Here is a 25,200-nt window from a genome sequence, read left to right as displayed (position 1 = left end):
TGTCTCCCTCTCTCTCTGCCCCTCCCCCCCCTCAAAAAAATAAATAAACATTAAAAAAAAAAAAAACCAAAAGAAACATTCTTAATCTAGCTGTTATTTCAGAAAAATTCATCTCCTCTATCCATTTTTACCCTTTCCCATGTACTAGGCACTAGAGATAAGACTCTGTGCCCATCTGACACACGGAATGAGACAGGTAATGGCCGTGGTGTCTGGGTGGCCCAGTGGGCTAAGCGTCTGACCCTCGATTTTGGCTCAGGTCATGATTTCACAGTTCATGAGATCAAGCCCTGCACTGGGGCTCTGTGCTGACGGCATGGAGCCTGTTTGGGATTCTCTCCCTCTCCCTCTCTTCCTCTACCCCTACTCTGTTCGTGCATATTCTTTCTCTCTCTCTCTCTCAAAATAAATAAACATTAAAAAAAAAAAAAAAAAGGACAGGTAATAGTCAAGGAAGCAACTATAGTTTTAGGTACTAAGTTCTTGAAAAAAATAAAATAGAAGAGTTTAGGAAGTGATCAGAGAAAAGCTAGTTTGAGGATGGGAGTCAAGGAACGTCTTTTTTGGGGAGGTAGCTGATGCAAGACTGCAAAGGTGTGAGAAAGCGGCTGTGTGGCAGCTACGGGCAGAAAGCAAAGCAAAGCAAAGCCCCACAGGCAGCAAGACGAGGCCACAGAGGACAGGCAGGGTCCTACTTATGCAACTCGGCTCATCTTGGAAGATATGTTTGAAGAGTGGTACTCAGTTTTGGAGAAGCTAGTGTATTCTCGACGTTCAATGACATCAGTGGAGATGCCATCCAAGGCCTTTAGTCGATGCCAATGGAGACACGACCAGAACAACTGGTGGCAAGTGTAGACAAGAAACGCTCTATTAACCGAGGAAGGAGAGGTGAACGCAGCACATGTAAATGAAGCAGGTATTTCTTGTGGGAGGTTTTCTCTTCCTACCGGTTATCTTTTTGATCTTAAAATTCCATTGGACTCTTCAAGCTGCAGTTAACAAACATTAATGAAATGCCTTTTGCAGCAGCAATGACTTTTATCTGGACCACTATGAAGGGTGGAAACACAAAGCTACTGTTCTTTCATAATGCTGTGCAAATATGGGCCTTTCTTTGAAGTGTGTAATCAATGGTCATTTTACGATCTAAGATACCTGAAATATTCTGTGGCCTACCCTCTTGGCAAAATAAATCATTTAAAAAAAAAGAAACACAAAAAACCACCAGCATAGTGTTTAAAGTAGATTGGTTTGTTTAAGAACTGCCTTAGATACCAGAAGACATGTACAAAAATGTTCACGGGGACAATGTTTGAAATAGCAAAGAACTGGCCACAGTCCAAAAGTCCACAGGCACAAGAATGGATAAATAATAATGGTATATTCAAACAACCTGACACAGCAGTGAAAATGAACCAGAGCTTAATGTTGGGTGAAATGTTGAGTGAAAGAGAATTACTGTGTATGATTCCATTTATATGAAGTTCAAAAACATGCAGAACAAACAATGTGTTTACCTAGGAATTTACAGGGATGCAGTACAACATGGGGGAAAAAAGCCCCACGAGATTCAGGTCAGTGGCTTCTCAGAGAGTTAGGTAAGAAGCAGAGTGGGGTAAAGGCAGGGGCACCCCAGGGGTTCTCAAAGGTCCCGAAACTGAGAGTTTTCTATTTCTTCACCAAAGTGGTGGGAAATACACATTTGTTTTCATGTCGTTCTTTATACCGTACGCAAGTTTGAAATCGCATTTTACACACATATTTGTTTCGCATTCTGCATATATTTAATATTTGGCAAAGCCAGTGTTCAGAACTGCCTTGGAGGAGGAACTCAGCTCTTCACCCAAATGCTGCTCTGGCTTATTTCACATGTGTATACAAATGCCTTTTTAGAAACAGAAGCTGAACGCTCTTTCTTCCATGTAGCCAATATGTTGCTGGGCGCAGCCCGAAGAAAAGAGAAGCACCTAAAAAATGCCGGGAAAACTGCCCATGAGATCCATGTTCCCTGAAAAGCTGAGGGGAAATGGAGCTCCCGCTCTCCTCTTGCACCCGACCTGGGGTCCACGAGCTCCTGACCTAAGGGACACAACAGTCCACGAGGCACACGAGGCAACATTTGCTTACGAGGGTGCATTGTGCAGGAAACCAAGGACTGATGTTCTCAAGGCTCCCAGGCAAGAACTTCCACAAAAGGGAAAAAGTAAAACTATTACACATCCGTGAAAATCAAAATTCATAGAAGAGTGGCAGGCAGCCAACCCAACTACTCCAGGTCTGCTTGGCCTGCTGACGGTCGGCAAATACAAGCAAATCACTTCTTCTGCAACTAATTCTCAACAGGGCTCCTAAAAGCCAGACTCCATGATGCAACTTTAATAAGATAGAACAGCTTATTATGATCAATAAAGCAAAGGCTTCCAGGAGTTGCAGAGCCGAAAGCTGGCTCAAACGCGTCTTCGGTGGACACAGGGCATGAATGCCATCCTTCCCCGGCCCTGCGGAAGGCCCTGGGCCAGCACACGCTCAGATACCGGGAATCAGCTACGTCCTCACTCCCCTCCACGGATGGACCCAAAGGCGTTCTCATCCTGCTGGATTTTATTAGCCCCAATATATGGTAATTAATTTACTGCAGGCTCTTTATTCATAAATGGAATCAAATAAAGCCTTACATGGCTTTTGGCAGCTAACCCCTCACTAAATTACGGTGACTCGAAGTTTGCTCAAATGCTGCACATAAGTCAGCCCCTCCAGCTTGTAAAGTTCAATTAGAGAGTTCTTAGCCTATTGTGTGCCTCAAAGCTTCAAAGAAGGCATTATTCATGCATTTGCCACTGCCAAAAAAAAGGAAAGCTGGCAAAGGAGCAATTCCTAGAGTGTTGATCTAGGCACTACTCAGAAATCTTAAAACTTCAGCTCTCAGTACCCAAACACCTCCACTTTGGGGCAAAATCTCTGTGAAGTGTAAACGACTAAAATTAATCTGATTGACTGTGGAAATCTACATAATAATGAAAGTTCTGACCGAGAACACAGCCACCTGCTCCGGTTTCTTTTTCTATATTCCTCTTATAAGTGGCCGCTGGCAGGTTCCTGTAAATGTGGCCTGAACACGCTGGGGGCTTAACCGGAGGCCAGAAAGGACGTCCGGGAACCGCCATCCCCCCCACGATGGGCTGCCATCTTGGTGCTCACGACCCGATCTCGAACTGGGGGGCAAGGCCGGCGTTACGACCTGACGCAGGCAGGTGTGCATCCGACCGGCATGTTCGTTAGGTGCCATGTGGCTCTCTTCTGTCTGCGGCCTGCGTCAGGCAGGGCTTTGCCCAGGGGTGCGGGCTCTTTCGCTCTGACACTCCCCTTCCCGGCAGCCAAGGGACTGGATGCTGTGGTTCTGCAGTTGCCCTCAGGGGTGAAAAGGGGCCAGTGTGATTTTCTCAAGAGCGCACCATTAAGTCAGAAAAGTCCGGATCTGTCTGCAAAAGAAGAATCTGGGGCTGCCGGTTCTGCAAACAGCCACCCGGGCTGTTCCTACTGCCGGGCAGGAGCCTAAGAGAAAGGAGCAGGAAAACAATTCCACTGTGAGCCACTGCCAGGGAGGCCACGGCTCCAAATCTCCTCGAAGCTGAAAACAAATGAGCGGCTTTGCCTGCATCAAGCCGGCCATCAGAAAGAGGCTTTTTTTTTTTTTCACTCCGGCATTACAAACTGCTCCTCAAAGATAACACTTTTAAGGATATAAAAACGTTTCCTTCGGCTTACCGCCTGTCACCTATCGACTCGACTGGCAGAACAGCACGAAACCCACACCAGCTCCCTCGGAGCGCCAACACGGGGAGAGGGAAGGAGAGCAGGTGGCTTTTAAAGTCACACCCGACCTGACCACCTTTCTCTTCACCATTCATTCACTCATTTATTTATTCATCCAGAGGACACTGATTGTGGGGCGGAGGGCGGGGGGGTTGGTTTGCCCATGTGCTTGGCACTGGGGACACGTGCGTGAACCAGACGGGCAAATATGGGCGCCTCATCAGATACCAACGTGATATTTACAATCATTTTTTACAGCTGTTCTACTTAAGAAGGAAGTGTCCCAGATGACGCTAAAGTAGATGGACTAAATGAAAAAAAAGCCCCTTTCCAGGCTGAGAAGGAAAACCTGAAGACACAATTACATGTGCTTGGGATAAATGAGCAGAGTGCTTCCAGATACACCCTGCCCCCCAGGGCCTGGGGCCACCAGAGAAGCCCAAGGAAGGGAACTGGGTTCTAACAAGGTGTCTTCAATGCACCTGTCCATTGCAGAAGGAAGAGCTGTTACACCTGTCTCAACTTCAGTGTCTTGGAGGTGCAGGTGTTGAAGGGCTAGTCAAAACCCAAACGAATGTGACTTTTGCTAGAAACACTGAAAGGAATCCGTGACAGGGCAGTTTGGTGAACAACTTGTGTTGCTAAACAGAGATAAAAAGAACAGAGCTCAAGCCCAAAATAATGACCTGGCCAGGACCCATGAGGGCAGCAGGTAGGGATGGGATTAGGAGAGTCTGTTTTAAAAGCCACTAAATTTCTTCTGTTTAGCTGACCAATAGCCAAGCAACGACAACAAGAAGAAAGTTTGTTTCATTTATATGCCTCTGTTTTAAGCTCCCAAATTTATAGACCATCTGAAAACGAAGTATAGCTAAAACCACGTGAGGGAGAGGGTGGCAAGTAAGCCATGGCAAAGATACACTAAATGACTTGATGTCCCTATAGAGGTGAAGGGATCATGATGATGGCATGTTCCTCATCAACGAAAACGATCTCAATTTCAGATCATGAAATAAATGGTAGCTACCAAGAAAACTCAATAAAGGAACTTTAGACTCTTAAGAGTTTTCTCATCTGTATAATGTGGAAAATACTCAAGTTACTTAAAAAAAAAAAAAAAAGTAAGATTAAGTTTTTACAGAATGGAGAGTAAAACCTTCACCCGTGTTTGATCCTGAAATTGGCACCCAAAAAAGTTGATGACCAGGGAATTAAAGAAGGCTTTTCTGGGGAAACTGATCAAAGCAAGAGAAAAGCCATATGGAAACCCCCAGCTGGGAGATCCCCTAGAGAGATAATCCACTCACATCTTCCTATACCATCAAAATGCCCTCCCACATACATGGGACTTCAAACCAGCTTCTGAAAGCATATTGTCCACACGCAGACAGTCAAGGATCATGGGGCATTTGAGGAAAGTCTCCAACAGGAAAGACCGAGGACAAAGCAAAGACACAAAGGAACTTAGAAACAAGGCTGAGAAAAGGAGGAAAGGAAGGAAGGGAGGGAGGAAACAAGAGAGGGAGGGAGGAAGGAAGGGGAAGAAGGAAGGGAGGAGAAAGAGGGAAGGGAGGAGAAAGAGGGAAAGGGGGAGAGAAAGGAAAGGAAGGCAGGAGGAAGGGGAGAAGGAAGGAAAGAAGGAAGGTTCATCCTCAGGGAAATAAGACACAGTATTCATTAAACTACAGCAGGAGGCTTTAAATCCCCCAACAACAACAAAAAGGAGCTTTCAGAAATGAAAAATTTAAGAGATTTTTTTTTCAATGAAAACATTTAAAGATAATGAATGAGAAAAGTCCCCAAATCACAAAATACATTAAAAACCATATGCCAGAGATCTGAGCAAGGAAAGAAAAGGTCAGAAAAGTAGACAGATATAAGAGATTGTTCAATGTGTAACTAAAAGCAGCTCCAGAAAGAGAGAATGTGGAAACAGAAATTACACCCCCTCCAAAGAAAGACATCTATAAAATCTCTAACGCCTGAGTTCCCAGTGAGAGAGCTGAGCTCAACACAAGACATAAAAAAGACTCTTGCCAAAGGATGTCACTGAAAGATATCAGAATGCTGAGGACAAAGAAGAGAGGAAGGCCTGGCAGATCGGGGGGGACAAACAGCCATCACACTCAAGACTTCAAATCAGGATGGCATTGAACTTCTCAGGGACAACACTGGGGAGAGCTCAGAGCATGGAGTAATGCCTTCAAGTCAGACAGAAAATGATTCTCCCCCCATTCTTCATCTAGCCACTTCATCAGTCAACTATGAGGGTTGAAGGAAAACACGTGCAAACATCTGACATTTGAAAAATTTTACTTCCCATGAATGCTTTCTTAGAAAACTAATGGAAAAGATGGGCTTCACCAAAACGAAAGACAGACACACGAGCGAAACATACACAGATCCAGGCAGTAGGGCGTCCAACACAAGAATGGAATCTTCAGGGTGGAGGAGAGAGAGCTCAGTTTTTAAAACCATTTCACGAGGTCTCTGCATAATCCCTAAACTACTGGTCCCGATGGGAGCAGATCCAAAGACTCTGGAGAGACTACTCTAAAAGATAAAAGGCACAGAATGCTGGAGGTATTTTACCAACTTCGAAGCAATTTCTAGTTCTGGCAGGACAGTTCCTGGTGAATTAGTGATGGGTACATAGAACACTAAGCAAATAAAAAAACAAGACGATTAACTCCAGAGAGCCAGTTGGGTGAGAAAAGAAAATAATCGTAACACACAGTGCGTGAATAATATGTCCACAGGTACAGTCACGTCAACACTGAATGCTGACCTGAGAAAAAAATCACCTACGGTAGGCAGTCTCCAAGATGGTCCCAAATAATCCCTGCTTCTTGGAGTTGATACCCTTATGTGATACCCTCCCTTCCTGGAGTCTGGGCTGGACTTACTGACTTCTAAGGAACAGAGTAAGTGGCAAAAGTAACAGAATGTTCTCTCAGACATGACATTATGCAAAGGCTCTCGAGTCTATCTTGGACTTGTTGTCTCTTGCTGGCGAAGCAATGTACGAAGTCATGCTCAGCCCGATGGGGAGGCTCCTGTGATTCCTGCCCACAGGAACCGCGAGATAATCAATGTTTGCGACTCGGAGGCACTCGGTTTTGGAATCATTTGTTACGCAGCAAGGGATAATACAACTAACTATTTGGGAGAACAGGAGGCAGGAAAATCTGAATGGGGAGAGGGGAGTATGAGCTAACTCCCCAGCTTCCACATGAAGTTAAGATAAAATGCCTAAGACTAAAAACTTACATCAAGAAACAGCCACAGAAACAGGTGTTTTCAAACTGTAAAGAAAATACAAGCTAACAGAGTTTAAAGCAGTTTATTGCCTCTGGCGAGCAGGAGCAGGTGAAGGCAAAAGTGGAGGTTTTCTGTTGTTACAGAACTAGAAGAACTCTGGCTTTTTCTATCATCAACACATATAAGCCGAAGGAAAGTTAAAAAGAAAATTATACTACCTTCATGTGTTCACGCTCAGGCAGCCTATAAATTCTCTATTTTGCAGCCGTCTTTTGGACACTTTAAGGATTTTTTTAAGATTTTATCTTAAAATAATCTCTACACCCAATGTGGGGCTCGAACTCACAACCCTGAGATCAAGACTTGCACGCTCTACCAACTGAGCTGACCAGGCACCCCTGGACACTTTAAGGACTGTTTTTGTTTTTTTAAACATTTATTTATTTTATTTTGAGACAGGGACAGAGAGAGAGAGAGAGAGACAGACAGACAGAATGTCAAGCAGGCTCCAACAATGTCAGTGTAGAGCAGGCCCTTCCAATGCAACTGATGATGCGACCTTTCGGGAGTTTTTTCAGAAAATGTCTTCCGTGTGCTCGTTCCTCCTTGGAATGTACCAGGGCATAAAATACATGTCGGCCTCCTCACCCCAGACTCCACTCTACCTGCCCAACTGCTAACAGTTCAAGAACGGTTTCAGTAAATAAAGAGTTCTAGAAGTAGATCCACTGTGGGACACTTGAGGCATGGCCACCTGCTGTTTGACGGGATTTGGCATGAACCCAGAGGGTGACTTAAGGGTCATGGCCATCGAGGTGGGCTGGTCGCTAAGAATTCTCTTCAGAATCCTGTGAGTCTGAAACGATTCGAGCAAGAACACTCTACGGGCGTCACATTCCCTCGTTCTGCACACCTCTGGTACCTTCTTTCTAAACCCTCCCATTTTGCAGAGGAGGAAAGCGAGGCCCAGAGCCGAGGAAACGCACCTGGCTTTCACAGTGGGCAAGGGATAACGTCTCCCAAAGCAGAGGAAGCAACAGACACGCTCTAACAGAACCTCATTCGGTCATCGTACATGCATGTATTTTTACAACAAATGGGATGGGAGGAAGCGGGACTTACCAACGCTAGCTGAACAGCTGCATGGTTTTCCATTTTCCTTTCAACTAGTCTCCGTTTTCTCTTAAGGCCAGCACGCTGTAGTAACCACAGCGTCACAGCAATCACATCCTTTTGTTTTAATTTGGTTTTTCTCATGGTTGAGCCACACGTCTTCGGAGTACCGAGAACTCTGGAGGATTCTGCCACGGTACTTTTTTTTTTAAAAAAAAAAAAAAAACAAAAACAAAAAAAAAACACAAGATCTGCTAAATGCAGGGGGCCCGGGTGGCTCAGTCAGTTAAGGATCCGACTCGATTTGGGCTCAGGCCATGATCTCAGCGTTCTGGAGTTCAAGCCCCACAACTGTCTCTGCGCTGACAGCAGGGAGCCTGCTTGGGATTCTCTCTCCCTGTCTCTCTCTGCCCCTCCCCTGCTTGTGCACAGGCGCCCAAACTCTCTCTCTCTCAAAAACATAAATAAAACATTTTTTTTTTTTTTAATCTGCTACAGGGATAGATTTAGAACACTGCAGCCAAAAAGATAAAGGAGAATGTTTAACAAAACAATTCCATGCTCTTCTCGCTGTGTGAGCTCATGCCCTTCCAGGATCTTAAGAAACACAGCATTTTGGGGGCGCCTGGGTGGCGCAGTCGGTTAAGCGTCCGACTTCAGCCAGGTCACGATCTCGCGGTCCGTGAGTTCGAGCCCCGCGTCGGGCTCTGGGCTGATGGCTCGGAGCCTGGAGCTTGCTTCCGATTCTGTGTCTCCCTCTCTCTCTGCCCCTCCCCCGTTCATGCTCTGTCTCTCTCTGTCCCAAAAATAAATAAAAAAACGTTGAAGAAACACAGCATTTTGTATGAAATATAAAATGCTTCCCTTGCTCCCTTCTCATGGGGGGGGCTTTGGGTCTCACGTGCTTTTTTTTAGTCAAGTATTGTCACTCAAGTTGCTTTTCCCAAATCAAGTAACCAAAAATTAAGAAGTTCATGTGCACAGAAGACAGGCTTTGGCTGCCTTCAAGCAATTTCACTGTTTTGATGTTGGCTTCTGATCAAGCATCTTACGCTTACCGACTGGCCTGGTCCTCCCACCGCCCCTTTGTCACTTGGCATTAATTATCAGAAGGAAATAAACGGGGCCATGACACCAAACACTGAACTATACAAGTTGAAGCTGCCAGAATTTACGGACAGAATCACACAAATTGAGACTCCCTGACGATCCCCTTCCTGCGCAAACACGTTTTTCTACTTTCCAAAGTACGCAACGGTTTACACTGTGTAAATACACGACAGTGGGGGCGCCTGGGTGGCTCGGTGGGTTAAGCGTCCGACTTCGGCTCAGGTCACGATCTCGTGGTCCGTGAGTTCGAGCCCCGTGTCGGGCTCTGTGCTGACAGCTCAGAGCCTGGAGCCTGTTTCGGATTCTGTGTCTCCCTCTCTCTCTGACCCTCCCCCGTTCATGCTCTGTCTCTCTCTGTCTCAAAAATAAATAAATGTTAAAAAAAAAAAAAAAAAAATACACGACAGTGAAGGGTGCACAGTCCAGGCATGGTATCTGCATCTCCCGTGAGTAAAGTGGAGCGTCAAAGCCTGGGTCTAGAAGAATCAAATGGTGGCGGGGGGGGGGGGGGGGGGGGGGGGGGGCGGGGATAACTTCCCATCGAGCCAGAACTCAGACCCCAGGGGATTTGGGTTAGCTGCCAGGCCTGGATTATTCTCCAGAAGAGGACCCCAGGGTGGTCCAGCCCGCCCTCTAATGAAACCTTGAGGTAAGCCTTTGTGGCTCACGAGACCCTTCCCAAGCCGTCACCGAAGCTACTGCAACTCTGTGGTATTAGATTCTCCTTCAGACCCTGTCTCGATTTCCACTCAAGTCATAAATTCCCCACAGGTTATTTTCCTCCCTTCGAGAAAATGCAGACGGCGATGTTAACCACAGTCACACTCAACATGTCATGCCTGGTTGAAATTCCATACTTGGAAATGTGCTACTGCAAGGAATTTCAAGCTCAGGAGGACTGGTGGGGCGGACGATATCTATTTCAAGCCGGTATTTAATTCAGAAGTCAGATATAAAGGGAGACGTCCTAGAGGCAGTATACTTTGGATTCTCTAGTAACTGACTGAGGATTTTGTGGTCAATGCTCTCCACCTGAATCACTCAAGACTTAACACGTAGTCAATATAAGCCTAAGTCCCTCACCGCATTCTGCCTCTGTGCAAGCTGACCCTCCGTTCCCCTAATCCTACTGGGGTCATCTGTCCCAGTAGAACCTGCCACTTTTTTAGAACTCCCTGGGAACAGGATACCGCTTTTATGGTCACCTTTCCCAAACAGAGGCATCATGGAAGAGACAGGCTCAATATAAAGAAGGCTGTCATCAGGGCGCCGGGGTGGCTCGGTCCGTTGAGCATCCGACTTCAGCTCAGGTCATGATCTCGCGGTTCGTGAGTTCGAGCCCCGCGTACGGCTCTGCGCTGACGGCTTGGAGCGCAGAACCTGCTTTGGATTCTGTGTATCCCTCTGTCTCTGCCCCTCCCCTGCTCATGCTCTGTCTCTCTCTCTCAAAAGTCAACATTAAAAAAATTTTTAAATAAAAAAAAAAAAAAAAGAAGAAGAAGACGACCGTCATCGTTCCAGTCTATGGCCTCCTCACTTGCCCGCCCTTGGGTATTCAAAGACCCATGGAGCTCAAAACACCTCTCGTTGCTCGCTTCCTGCCGCCAGCTCGGTTCCAGGCTCGGAGTGCGAAACCAAGGCTTCCAACCCCAACGACGGTTCTTCTGCGCTTCCAGTATTCACCCCTGCCCCTGGTACGTTTGTTTGGGTAAGAAACAATAAGTGGACGCTCGAGGTGCTAGAAGAATCACTCTCTGTGAGTCCCTCCTGGGACCGGCTGGCTCTTCAAATCTGCAAAAGCTGCGAGGTATTCTGGAGAAGCCGAGGAAGGTGGTGGAGAGCAGGCTTTGTGGTGTTACTCAAGCAAAATAAGACACATGAAATGTTCTCAGTCAGCTCTTGCGACTCGACCTACTTCAAAAGTTGTCTGTCAACGTGGCTATCGGGAAGACATATACATGACAACATACAAACTGTGCAGATGTACAAGTGACTCCCCGAGGAGCTGGCAGGACACAGGCTGCCCGCCGAGCCAGAGAATGCGCGCCACTGCCTCTGATGTACGGGAAGTGGTTGGCCATTTTTCCTCTTGTTATGAAACGTGTAGTCAAAAAACAACATTTTGGGTATTTCTGCAAAAATATTTGGTGAATATTAAATTAAAAAAAAAAAACAACAACACATCTCACTCTATACGCCGAATTAAGTTCCCACATTTCAGTCAAAACCTCCAACTGACAAGCAAATGTTTATTTGCCTCTTAGCATATTTTTAAAGTAATTGGTTGCATTCATACATTCATACGCGCGCGCACACAGATTTAAACACGAGGAAAGGCTGATCACATCAGGTACAAACAAGACATCCAGTCCAGGAAGGACACAGAGCCATGAGACTCAGATCGCCTGTGCCTCAGTTTCCCCGCAAGAGTAAAAGAGCTCATGAGGGGAGAAAATGCTGGTTAATTAGACGGTGTTGGCAGAGCACGGTGAAGTTCTCCAGGCAAAAGCATTCAGTTGTTCTGACTGAACATGGCCAAATGTGCCACGCGTCACGTAAAGGAAAGGGCCGCGTTTCTAACACCCAGGGAGCGAAAACACCGCGCAAGTGTTTCAGATACGTATTTGAGTCAGAAGGCTTCACTTGAAATGAATGCCACATACACGGGTGTGGCGTATTTATACCTGTTCCACTTACTACGCAGTTACAAGCGATTATCAAATGGGCGGCATGGGTCTTGCCTAACGCACATCACCTTTTATCAGACCTGTCTTGGGTCTTCTGACTGTTTTATCGGACTTTGCTAGAGACTCTGCAGTTGTGCCCACGAGCCTAATTCTGCAAGCTTCTTGGGTGAGAACAGCTTTCCGCAACTTCGGACAGGCCTTCCCCTGGATTGTAGTCTACTCTCCTTTGGCCAGAAAAATATCAGCCAATCTTATCTGAGCACAGAAGGGGTGAAGAAGGGTACAGGTGAGAACACGTTAGTAGATATTACTTTTGTTAAGTTTGTTTGTTTGTTTGTTTTTGAGAGACAGGGAGAGAGCAGGTGAGAGCCAGAGACAGCGGGAGAGAGGGGATCCCGAACAGGCTCCCCACTGTCAGCACAGAGCCCGGCACGGGGCTCAAACTCATGAACTAAGAGATCATGACCTGGGCCAAGATCAAGAGCCGGACGCTCAACCGACTGAGCCACCCAGGCCCCCCTAGTAGATATTACTTTTAAAATCTACCTGGACAGTTCCACTCACTGCAGCTATACATGGAAGCAGCCAAAGGAAGAGGCTAAAGGAAAAAGAAAATAGGGGCGCCTTGGTGGCTCAGTCGGTTAAGCATCCGACTTTGGCTCAGGTCATGATCTCATGGTCCGTGGGTTCGAGCCCCGCGTCGGGCTCTGTGCTGACAGCTCGGAGCCTGGAGCCTGTTTTGGATTCTATGTCTCCCTCTTCCTCTGACCCTCCCCTGTTCATGCTCTCTCTCTCTCTCTGTCTCAAAAATAAATAAATGTTAAAAATTAAATAAAGGAAAAAGAAAATAAATGTTGGAAGCGGGGGGGGGCGGGCAAGGGGAGGCTGGGGTGTGCTAGGGCAGAACCTGCACAAAGCCTGAGTATGTCAAGTGACAAATTACAGATTATCAACAAATCACAAGGTGCAAAGGATTTCCGTAAAGGTTCTGTCCTTCGCCCATCCTTCTTCTGAAGGAGCAGAACCCAAGACTATGCATTTGACTTACAACCTCATCCCTGTTGTCATGACAACGTGTCAGTGAGCCCAAAGTCAGGAAGGTTAGATGAGAAGGGCATTCGCAACCAGGGCCAGATACACAGGTACAACATTTTGGGAAAGCAGTTACGCACAAGTATTTAGTAACGCCTATTAAAACTGTTCGCGTCCTTTGACTCGGCGATTGTTTCCGAAACGCTGACCCTACGATAGTAACCGCGAAGTCATAAAACGATACAAATACTTCACACACAAACATATACCATGCAGGGTGATACTTATCTCAGAGGCTGAAGGCAATGTAAATATCCATCCTTAGAGGAACTTGCATTAAATTTTGTGTGTCCGTGCCATAAAATGTTTTATATCAACGGAAAGAACGTCTTAGAAAGCGGATTCATAACATCAGAAATGCTTATGGTTTAATGTTAAGATTAAAAGAGAAAGCAATATTCAAAAGCGTATTTACCAAATGATCTCAAATACATTTTTTTTTTTTTTTAACGCATATTTAAAACGCTAAGGAGGGGCGCCTGGATGGCTCAGTCAGTTGAGCCTTTGACTCTTGATTTCAGCTCAGGTCATGATCTCCTGGCTCCTGAGTTGCAGCGTCACGTCGGGCTCTGCGCTGACAGTCTGGAGCCTGCTTAGGATTCTCTCTCCCTCTCTCTCTGCCCCTCCCCCACTTTTGCGCACAAACACGCACGCTCTCTCTCTCTCTCAGAATAAATGGATAAACTTTTAAAAAGTAAAATAAAATAAACAGCTAAGGGGTAAACCAACAAATTAAAGTGGTTGCCTGAATAGTGAGATTAAAGGTGATTTGGTTTTCCTTCTACCTTTTGGGTGTTTCCCCTCTGCGGGGGTCCTAAAATGACCAGGTATTCCTTTTATCACCAGAAAATTAAAACCCTACTGAGGGTATGAATGACTGAGGGGAAAAAGCAAACCGAATTATTTTGTTGCCCCTTTTTTTGGAGATGGGTCTAGGAAGAGCAAGATGGGAAGGTGAATTATAATACAATGTAATCACATTTTATAATGGCTTCCTCCCCGCCCCCCCCCCAAAAAAAAAATCAGTGACAAAGTAGATTTGCAGAGCTCTATTTTCCAGATTGTCTAGGCCAAACTTAATTTAAAAGTAACATATTCTTGACTAGAAAGCTACACCACGCAGGTATCAAGACCATACCACTTTGTTCCGTGAATTTATTCAACATTCAACAAATATGTATGGCACACTTACTCTGTGCCAGGCGCTGGGGATCCAACAGTGAACAAAACAGATGGGATCTGTGGACTAAAGAAGCTTCCAGCTTAGTGGGGCAGAAAGGGATGGTTTGTATACATCAACCCAGCTGAAGCTGATTCAGTGACTCCTGCCAAAATCAGACGCTACCCTTATAAAGAATTTCCTATCATTCTGTGCTTAAAAATAAAGAAGCCAGTTACTACATCACATTTTACGCCCTCTTCCCAAAGAGTGCTGTGTGAAATACATGGGCACTTTTGTGCAGTGGAAATCCCGAACACCTAGGCAGGAGTAGCTGTGAAGAGTAAGGGGACTCCAAGGCACCTGGGTGGTTCAATTAGTTAAGTGTCCAACTTCGGCTCAGGTCATGATCTCGTGGTTCATAAGCTCGCGCCCCGCGCCGGGCTCTGTGCTGACAGCTCAGAGCCTGGAGCCTGCTTCGGATTCTGTATCTCCCTCTCTCTCTGTCTGTCTCTCTCTCTCTCCCTCCCTCTCAAAAATAAACATTAAAAAAAAAAGAGAGCAAGGGGTCTCCAAGTCTTGCTGCCTTGCACAGAGAAATCCCTTTCTTTTTTTTTTTTTTTTTTTTTTTTTTCAACGTTTATTTATTTTTGGGACAGAGAGAGACAGAGCATGAACGGGGGAGGGACAGAGAGAGAGGGAGACACAGAATCGGAAACAGGCTCCAGGCTCTGAGCCATCAGCCCAGAGCCTGACGCGGGGCTCGAACTCACAGACCGTGAGATCGTGACCTGGCTGAAGTCGGACGCTTAACCGACTGCGCCACCCAGGCGCCCCCAGAGAAATCCCTTTCTAAGTCTCCTTCATAAACATACAGATAATAACAGTGTACTTTGCATTCTGTTCTAAGGATTAAAGGAAATTATTATCTAGGAGGCATGTCTAGCACAATGCCTGGTACAAACACTCAACAAATCAATCCTTTCTCTCATCCATAAAATACATATTAAAGCAACGAAGAGTCAAAGACAAAGATGCCAATGAAATGGGGGCTGGGGTAAGCGGGAGTGACTGCTGGTGGGATAGAGGGATTCCTTGAGGTAATGAAATTGTTCGAAAATGAACTGTGGTGATGGTTGCGGGACTCCTTAATACATTAAAAAAAAAAAAAAAAACCCGCTGAATTATCCACTTTAAATGGATGGATTGTATGCTGTGTGAATTAGATCTCAATAAAGTTGCTATAAACACTGTATGTAAAAAGTTAATGAAATACTTGCCATCAACATTCCCAGGGGGGCCAAAAACGATTCTCTGCAACTAATGAGAGTATCTTCATTTTTGTGATTAGAAAACAAACAGGCCTTCAGGGGCGCCTGGGTGGCTCAGTCGGTTAAGCATCCGACTCTTGATTTTGGCTCAGGTCATGATCTCATGGTCTTGAGATCCGGATGGAGCTTGCTTAAGATTCTCTCTCTCTCCCCCTCCCTCTGCCCCTCCCCCGTGCACTCCCTCTCTCTCAAAAAAAAAAAAAAAAAAAAAAAAAAACATAAAAAGAAAAAGAAAATATGTCTTCAGTTCAAAGTCACTATAATATTAAGGCTCAAGATTTTCTTACCAACTTCTTTATAGGGAAAAGCAAAGCAAAGGAGGACAACACTATACACGCGAATCTTAGAACACAGCTTCTTAAATCTTTTGCTATTATACTCAAGTCCTAAGGGAAGTTCAATTTTACAGGTCTTACATTCTGTATTCACATCTAAAAGTTTCGCTACCGTATCAACCAACCAAAGGCTCACAAAAGGCCTTTACACGGGGAGTTTAAAGCTGACTGCTTCATTACTTAACACGTGATGTCAACACCAAAATATACACACAAGTGACACAAAAAGAACAAATGTTTGGTCTAAAAACATGAAGCTGAATCCTAACAGCAGCTTATTTTTCACGCCGACAAGCGGTGATGTGACTGTGGTATTGCTTTCCAGCAAAACGAGCCATCACTCATCCTAGCAGATGGTTGCCCCATTACCTCATCAGGAAAGCATAAAACAGGTAGGTCCAGAGGAAAGGAAAACCCAGGAAGACGGCCCAGGCAAGCCCTCCCTGGGTCCCTTCCTTATACTCCCCTTCATTCATAAATCTTTACAGAGTGCACACTGCAAGCACCTGGCCCCCATGTTTAATTTCTGATTTTTTTGGTGAAACTGGTAACGTGAGTTTCTGTGCTGTTAAAAAAAAAAACCAAGTAACTTTGATGTGCATCGTCACCGTTTCTAATCTACATCCTTAGACCAAGCTCGTTTTCATTAGAAAAGAAGTTTCTCGCCACTGAACCCAGAACGATCAGATACCCAGGATGGTGTGCGGTCCAGCAAATATACGGAGAGGGTTTGCCGTCGGGGTTGCCTTTCGCACGTGAAAACGTGTGGGACTTGTGCACTCTGGAGGCCCAGCCTGGAGCTGCTCGCCACCAAGGGTGACGAACGTCCGCTTTTCATTGGCAACCGCCACGGCAAGCGTGCCCAGCAGGGCGAAGATACAACGTTGGCCAATACACAGAGCGGCACTGACTAGGAGTTCCTCCGGCCCTCCAACCCTCTGTTGAGTTCACGTTGAACAGCAAGGCCGGACGCTTTTTTTCCACTGGCTCAGTGATTGATTAGCCGGCTGGGCCCACCTGCGAAACCCACAGACCAGAGGCTGCTTTAGCTCCACTTAGCACATCACTGATAGGAGAAGGGCGTCCGTGAGCCATCTTCACATTCCCCGTGGCTGCATAGCTCTTAATCCTCCCTGGCGTGGCAGGTAACGAAATGAGAAGCTAAAGCGGGCATCTGACTCACCTTGTGAGTCAAAGCTGAATTTATGAAATCACTGGGAAATACCTCAATAAGTAATAACATTTCACTTGGTGAAAAAAAAGGTTAACGCACCAACCCCGTGCTCCAATATCGAAAACACAAAGCGAGCCGGGATTCGTATTTAATCTCTTCTCCAATCAAAATTGAAAAAGGAAGTCCCAGGTCCAGGAACAAGTTTGGGCAGTCAATACCGCAGAATAGGAGCAACAACACCGTACGTCAGATCTGTCATCAATTTATACGGGATCAAGTTAAGGACTTAACTTGAAACCCCTCTGCTTCCCATGTAAACGCTATCCTCTTTGTGACTTTGGAGATGCGGGAGAAGCAGAAGAATTGAAGACAATCACTGGCTTCCCCAACTGGTCACCTTTAAAACATTCATTGATGGGGCGCCTGGGTGGCTCAGTCGGTTAAGCGGCCGACTTCAGCTCAGGTCATGATCTCACGGTCCGTGAGTTCGAGCCCCGCGTCGGGCTCTGTGCTGACAGCTCAGAGCCTGGAGCCCGTTTCAGATTCTGTGTCTCCCTCTCTCTCTGACCCTCCCCTGCTCATGCTCTGTCTCTCTCTGTCTCAAAAATAAAGAAACGTTACCAAAAAAAAAAATTTTAAACATTCATTCTTGGGGCGCCTGGGTGGCTCAGCCGGTAAGCGTCCGACTTCAGTTCAGGTCATGATCTCATGGTTCGTGAGTTCAAGCCCCGCGTGGCGCTCTGTGCTGACAGCTCACAGCCTGGAGCCTGCTTCAGATTCTGTGTCTCCCTCTCTCTCTGCTCCTCCCCCACTCACATTCCGTCTCTCTCTCAAAAATAAATAAACATCAAAAAAAAAAAATTTAAAACATTAATTCCCAAGACTGCTGTTCTTGGAAAACACACAGAACTTCAGATGGAGAAACTCAAAGAACGATTCTTCCTTTTACACCAGATGTTACTAAGTCTTCTCTAAAAAAAACACACTTACTCACTTTAATAAGCTGCCAGTTGCATTTTCACTGTCCCCTCTGAAAGCTCCCAGTGATGCTGGGAGTCCAGTCTTTTATTTGCTGCTTTATTATTAACTTTTCTTTAATACTCTGGGTTTCTGAACTCTTTCAAAAATGATTCAGCAGAAACCACACAGAAACGAAGGCACCATTTCTGGCTCAGAGAAGAACCACGTAGGAAGGTCCACACCACCATATTAATAAATCAGGAAGAGTGGTACCAATTGGATGTTCATTACACCCCAAAACCTCTGTGAAGTCCAGGTTCATGATCAAACGCCGGACCCCCTTTGTCATTAGCACAGGGATGAAATGGTGATGTGCACCAGCCACACTACAGCATCTGGACAGACATTATCTACCCTGCAAGGTAAACAGGGCGAGGGTGCCTGTCCACTTCATCCCTGAGAAAATGAGGCAGTAACACAGTGACTTCCTTAAAGGGAAAAGGTCAAGCAGCTTGCGAAGGGCGAGGACATCCCCTCTCTCCCCCGAGACAGTGGTTCTCCATCTTGTTTGCACATTAGAATCCCCTGGGGAGTACTGGAAAAAAATAATCAGACAAAAAAACCCACCAAGGCCAGGTCAGCAAACCAGAGCAAAGTGCCATCCCAGACCAAGCCTAGAAGTGGTGCCCGGGCGTGTTTGAATAGCTCTCCGGGTGGTTCAAAGGCACAGGGTTGAGAACCCCAGGCCTCTACCTCTAGATGCTTTAAAGGCCACAGTAAATGACAGTTGTAACAAGGAAACACAGCTGTGTAGCTGAACCGAGTACGTTCTCAGAGAGGGCAAAAAAAAAAAAAAAACAGGGAGGGAGAAAAAGTCCAATAAGAAATACGATTTAATAAAATTCCAAAGGAAAATGCGTTCATAAGAGCTAAAGAGCCAAGCTCAACAGGTAGGTATTTACACTCCACATTTTTTCTGGTTTTATGTCCCCCACGCCCATCCCCACCCCCCAGAAGAGCAAATTTCCCAACAAATAACTATACACAGGCATGTGCGTCCCAAATGTCAGGAGTGAAACGCTAAGGAAATTCTTTCCAACATCTGAGAGTAATTTTGTACAATACCTCATTGCTCCTATGTGCTCACCTTAAAGAAGCAAGAGCAGAGTAAAATAACTAAACATCCAAATGCAGTAATAGTTTTTCTCTCCTATTAAGCACGCTCTGAAACCCACTAATTATTTCCAGAGGGAACTTCTCTCGTAACATGGTACTCCGGAGGACAATTTGGTTCTCAGGCAACCAGGACTCCATGTACTGGCAGTAACACTAAGGGGAAAGTCTGTGACTCAAAGAACCCTCCAGAAATGAGAGATTCCCAGCACAAGAAATAATTAATATTTAGTGGGGATTTCATAGTTCAGTCTTGCTGTTCCCCACTACCTTCCCAAAAACTAGAAAAAAATCGTAAGAACACTCAATGTTCCCCCAAAGACTGCAGATACGAGCTCTTAACACTTCTAGGATCTTCAATATAGATGTGCGCGTGCACACACACACACACACACACACACACGCATACACACACCTATGAATGCACCTAACAAATTAGGTTTGTTAAAAACACCACCAGGTACACAATAACCTCAAAATGAAACTACAAGGGAAGAAATTTTTTTCAGCTCAATCTACAGGACATGAGTCCCAGGCAACTGACAGTTTTCTGCCTGTTTCCTAAGTGCTCAGTTTGCCTTCTGTTAATGAAACCCCCATTCTGGAAAACTAATCCGGCTTCCTTTCCCCTCTCCTTCTTCCCAAACCCATTCTCTTTTAACTCTGCCCAATAACCGGCTCCAAATGTGTTTGTTCTGTTTCTCTCTTTGTTTTTCCCCAAAGGGAAAAATTAATGGTCGAGTGGGTTTAATTTTTAAATTGGTCCAAGAGGTTTAAAGAGGCTGTACTGAGAAGGAAAAAAAAAAAAAAAAGCAAATGCAACTCTCTTGAAAATGGTTACACATTAAACACATATCTTTACTGTCCAGGCTAAGGAGGGTTTTTTTTTTGTTTGTTTGTTTGTTTTGTTTTTTAAATAAGGAGAGTTCTTAAATTCTGTTGGAGGTCTGAAGTTTAGTTTATTCAGCAAGAATAACTCTGTTCACTGCCACAGCTCCTTCTTGTCACCACCATCAACATCCACACATTCCAAACCCTGGGAAATGTGAGGGAGTAACAAGAAGGCTGGGGCTGCAGAAGGTTCCATTCCCGTGTCCAAAAAGCACCTAAAGCTGCCAGCGTGCCCCATGGGGACGGAAGACAACCTTGGGGACGGATGGGTCACAGCACACAGAAGCAGGTGCACAGACGCAGGAGACGGATTTCTCAGAGAACAGAGCACAACTGGGGAGGCTGTACCTGCATCACCACCCAATAAAACTAATAAAAAATAATAATCGTAATAATGAAACACCACAAAGCTCTTTGACCGTTTGCCCAGAGTTACTACAGGTTTTGAATACAATTGGCTTTTTTCTCAGTAACCTCATCTCTTATTAGACGCTAAGGTGCAAGTCAAAACCAAGCAGACTTCCAAGCCACGGGAAAAATAACCCGAGACTTATAGGCATGCCAGAAAGTTTGTGGCTAATTTTACAACATGCACCGCCCAGTGAGGTCACACTGCAGGAAGTCGGTCCTGTCGCACACAGGAATAAATAAAATAATGACAAGCAATAAACCAAAGGGCGCTAAGTCGTAGCTGAGAAATAAATGGGAGGTGGCACCTCACCCAAATGAGCGAGTGATTCAAGTCCAAGAAAAATCTTTCTTTCAAGTTTATGGAAATTAACCCTTAGCCTTCCCAAATCTTTTTCTGTTCCTGAATCCTCGGTACCCGGACTCATAATTAACTACAACATCAGATTCCTGTGTCGATTCCTTCTCTGTACTTTTCTCACCAAGATACCAGTCGGACGCCCTTAGCCACCACTTTTCTAGGGAAACCCCGAGAAGACAGAGGGTGTGCAATGCAAAGAGAGGCAAGAGGAGAAGAGTTGCTCCCCACACAGAAGCCCTTGCCCAGAGAGGGTGTTTCAACAGGTAAGCAAGAGAGGAAAATTTTCATTCCAGCTCCTCCTAATCTGGTTGCAGGGGGCCAAGGCTTCCCCGTTAAAAGTACAAAGAGGATGGGGCCCCAAAACACCAAGCGTTTCTAAAGCTAAAAGTAAATTTTAACTAGCACTTTCGGGTGAAAGAAACAGAGCGAGCCCTTCGTATCTGCTGCTTTCATTCACCTTCTCTGGTTCCTTCTTAAATAATTAGTTTTCCTGACTGATGCGGTCTACGAAATTTTGTACCCGATTGCAAAATACATCTTTCAAGGCCTCGAAGATTTTTCTACAATTTTTGCTTTTCTTCCTTGAAACGGTGCGCGCTCCTTTCCGCCTTCTGACAATTACACTCACACCTGTCACCGGATACTCATTCTTCGTTGTCGTTCTCTGCTTTCGTTCCCTCGTGCGGTCCTATTCTCAATTCTTTTCTCTCAACTACTTCCTTCCCAGCAATGATCTCCAATTATTCCCCCTTCCCATCCAGGCAGTCTCCTTGGCATATAGGTTTCCTTTCTCCCCCGGGAGTTTGAGCCCTCAATTTTTTCCCCCTTGATACAGAGGGCCCTGAACCGTGACTCTGGGTCTCAGACCTTTCTGGTTACCCTCGTCTTTGCCCTTAGTCCTGTCCCATCTGTCCGTGGTACTGACACCTACCATCTCCCGTCTCCTTGACCAATCTAGCTTTGAGGCAAAGAAAAGGCTTCCCCTGTGTTCCTCACTTTCCTTTGTTCACCTGGGGCACATACCTTCCTCAACGCGGCTCTCTCCTTGGTATTTAGTTTTTAATGACCTGTTGGCCTCTACTATCAATGACACTGGCCATCTGAAACACACTGTACCTGATGATCGTGTGCTAGGAGATGTGGCCAACCAGAGTCTGCGTCCACGGTAGGTATGGCATACGCCACAGTTATGTTTCTAACAGCAATGACAGACTAATCCTAATCCATTTCTCTTGTGACTATTGGGTTTTACTTGCCAGATGGCCTGCTGAGCTTAGGGGCAGGGAAGGTGCTATGTCCTCCGTCAAAGAAGAGAAATGACTGGTTCAACTCGGGCTGAAGCCTCTGACCTTGGGTTCGTTAGCCCCGAGCACCAAGCAGCCACAGCCGTGTCATGGCCATGGCCGCTGGCTAAACGCAAGAACCCCAATCAGCAGGTCAATTTAAACCTCAACAACCCAAGAACAACCACATCAAGACCGAGAGATCGGCTGGCACACCGAGAAGAAAGTGAACTTGAGATCAGTCCGTCTTCCCCATGCCCATGATCCCCCCCTCAGGGGAAAGGGTAACCCTCACCCCTGCTTCCCTGTCTTTCCGTACTGGCACTCGAAACGCAGGCCACTTTCAGGGCCACCTCATCCATCCTGAACGTCAAAGCCGCCGTGAACAGGAAAGAGAAACACGGTTCTGATGTCAACAAAAATCCCCAGACAGTATCAAAACCACTTTTCTCTCCTCTCCGATTACCACCAAACCAAGTCCCCTTACCGGTGGCCATAACGCAATACATCAGGGGGAAAATAGATAAAAGTAAAGTGTATTTACCTTCTTCTGTTTCATGCCACACGATCCCTTCCAAATTCACACTGGTCCCAGGTTCACAGGGCCCCAGACACTCTGGCTCTGTCACTACTCCAACTTCACATGTATTGACACCCACGGAACGAGTCCGAACCAAAAGCTGTTCAACCGGTGCTGCAATATTGGATGAAGATGGGGAAAAGTAGGAGGGCAGAATCTGAGGCGTGAGGCTGCTGGAAATCGGCGGTGGTGGTGCTGGCACTGTAAACAGGGGGTCAACCTGAAAGACAGACAGGCTTACTGCAGGGTGCTGCATTCTCCGAGCTCCTTATAATGCAATCTGTTTATATCACTTCTAGAACACATGACCATTCCAAATTCCATTTGCAAGCAGAACAGGCTTCAGGTGTTTTCGGGGGGCCACCACGTAAAGGAGAAGAGAAATGAGCGTTTGAGGTTTTTCACGCCCGACAGGGCCAACCCTGGGGATCCTGCTTCTGGAATAGACAGGCAGGACTCCCAATGTCCTAAATTCACCGATGGAGAACCGTCAGCCTCAGTCGATGTGCGTGAACTCCACTCTGCAAAATTAGGACTCTTGCCCCCTTGTAATGAAATCTTACGTTCAAAACTACGGTATTTTCCAAAGGAGAAGCTCCAATAAATGCCACAGAGGCATCACTGGGCACTTCAGCGTGGGAGATGGGCTAAAATTGTCTCCAAAGTACTTTATAAACCGTAATGAATTAAATCACTACGAAAATACATTAACTGACTCTGCTGAATATGTAAAATACATAAACTTGATTATACACACTCAAACACATAAACTGGATATTATTAGCATGTATTAAGCATCGACTCCTAATTAAGTGTTCTACTGCAAAGTTTAGCAGAATTCACATACGTGGGGAAATAAAGGCCTGTGCCCAACGTCAGCAGAACTGGGGGTTTCTCCAGTGCCACATGTCCTTTAGTGGTTCGACTTGGAAAGATCCCTGATGAGTCTGACCAAGTCCCAGGATTCCACCCTCAAAATCCCAGGACATAGACATGACAGTCAATATAAGAGCATACGGTGCAATAACATGTCCTTCGCACCCCTATCCTAGAGAGCAGGAAAGGAGATCTTGAACCATACAACCTTCAGGAGCCTGGCCATGACGAAAACCAAAGGCTATGCATGTACTAAGTAGGCACATCTCCAACCAACCCACTCTCTCATCAGACCCATTTCAATTAGTTATGACCGGTACAGAACAGTTTTTAGCCCTGCTGACGGGTGGTCAGATGGAGAAGAGCCCAATGCAAAGCCCATCTACACCACAACTCCAGATCGCTTGCCTGGGTCCTCAAGTTACACACAGATATCACCTACCTATAAGGGATGCCATCTTGCGTGCTTTATCCGCTGAGCTAACAAATCTTATGTGTGCAAAGGACACACAGAAACTATTTCTGGTAAAACGCCATCCTGGTCTGTAGTTCCTATATGCCCAATTAACCTTTGTAAGAAACCAACGCTTGGCTATTAGACGTGCTATGACATAGTCTTTGTTGTTTAAAACACACACACACATACACACACAGAGTGCATTTCAAGACAAGTTATGGGAGGAGGCGTGCTCCTGGTTGAACAGCTGAAGCAGTCATGTGTGTGGGCTCCTTGTTCATATGACTGTAGGAACTATTCCTACAGTTTGCCTTTCGCTAAAATGATCAAGTGACGTTCACTTGCCTGAATGATCCAAGATGCACTAGAACAGCCCTTCGCCCATCTGCATGCTAAAGAAACTTAATTTCCTGCTCTCCAAGCTGCCATAAAACTTCTTTTGCTCCATGCTTTTTATTGTTCTGCATTCTTGATCACAGAGCCCAAGAAAGAAAAGCATTGAACGGTCCCAAACCCCAGATCTAGTGATTTATGCTTCCGCGTAAATGCAGCTTAATGTGGATCAAAGTTCACACTGATAGTTCCTATTTTCACACTGAGCTGACAAATGAAGAAAGGGGATCCGAGGGAGGAAATGCAGGGGTGGGGGGCATGCAAAAAATCCATTGCTACCTTGTAGTCTGTATTAAACTAAAACATTTAGAACCACTTTCCAGAATTTAAAAAGAAAAAAAAAGGCCAAGAAAAACTACAAACCGGCTACTGGGTTGTTTTTTTTTTGTTTTTTTTTTTTTTGCATGTTTGCCAACAAATTCTTAATTTGTACAGTTAGTTGTAAAATGGGTTTAATGATTGCTACGCACAGAAACTGAAAAGACAAAACAGAACGATACTCTCAAAATACTCTTTATATCACGTGATTGACAGCCCACATTAATTCCCAGAAAATACAGTTTCAATCGGAGAAACAAGAAAATAGGATGAAATAGAAGGAGGGAAGGCAGCTAAGAGAGCATGAATTCCCTTTGGGAGATCAGGATACAATGAGGCAAAGCCTGCAATACAAAGTTTTAAGGACAGGGCATGTTGGATGCTAGTATTTTGGCTCTAACTCTGACGATAATTAGCATGTG

At 45.6% G+C, this 25,200-nt stretch overlaps 1 protein-coding gene across 7 annotated transcripts in view; it reads right to left on the bottom strand.

The window, feature by feature from the left end:
* Positions 1-25,200, bottom strand: part of ZNF608 (zinc finger protein 608) — a 118,119-nt gene that overhangs the window by 40,431 nt on the left and 52,488 nt on the right. For 6 of the 7 annotated variants that reach the window (XM_078451475.1, XM_078451498.1, XM_078451488.1 and 3 more), the window contains one exon: positions 22,699-22,954. The exons of the other annotated variant lie outside the window; for it this stretch is intronic. In XM_078451475.1, coding sequence (XP_078307601.1) covers positions 22,699-22,954 — 256 coding nt within the window. The remainder of the gene's footprint in view (positions 1-22,698; positions 22,955-25,200) is intronic. 7 annotated transcript variants of the gene reach the window in all.

This window comes from Panthera onca, chromosome A1 (genome assembly GCF_046562875.1).
Source record: "Panthera onca isolate mPanOnc1 chromosome A1, mPanOnc1 haplotype 2, whole genome shotgun sequence".
In the NCBI taxonomy this organism is placed as follows: domain Eukaryota; kingdom Metazoa; phylum Chordata; class Mammalia; order Carnivora; family Felidae; genus Panthera; species Panthera onca.
This window is presented reverse-complemented; position numbering and strand designations above follow the sequence as displayed.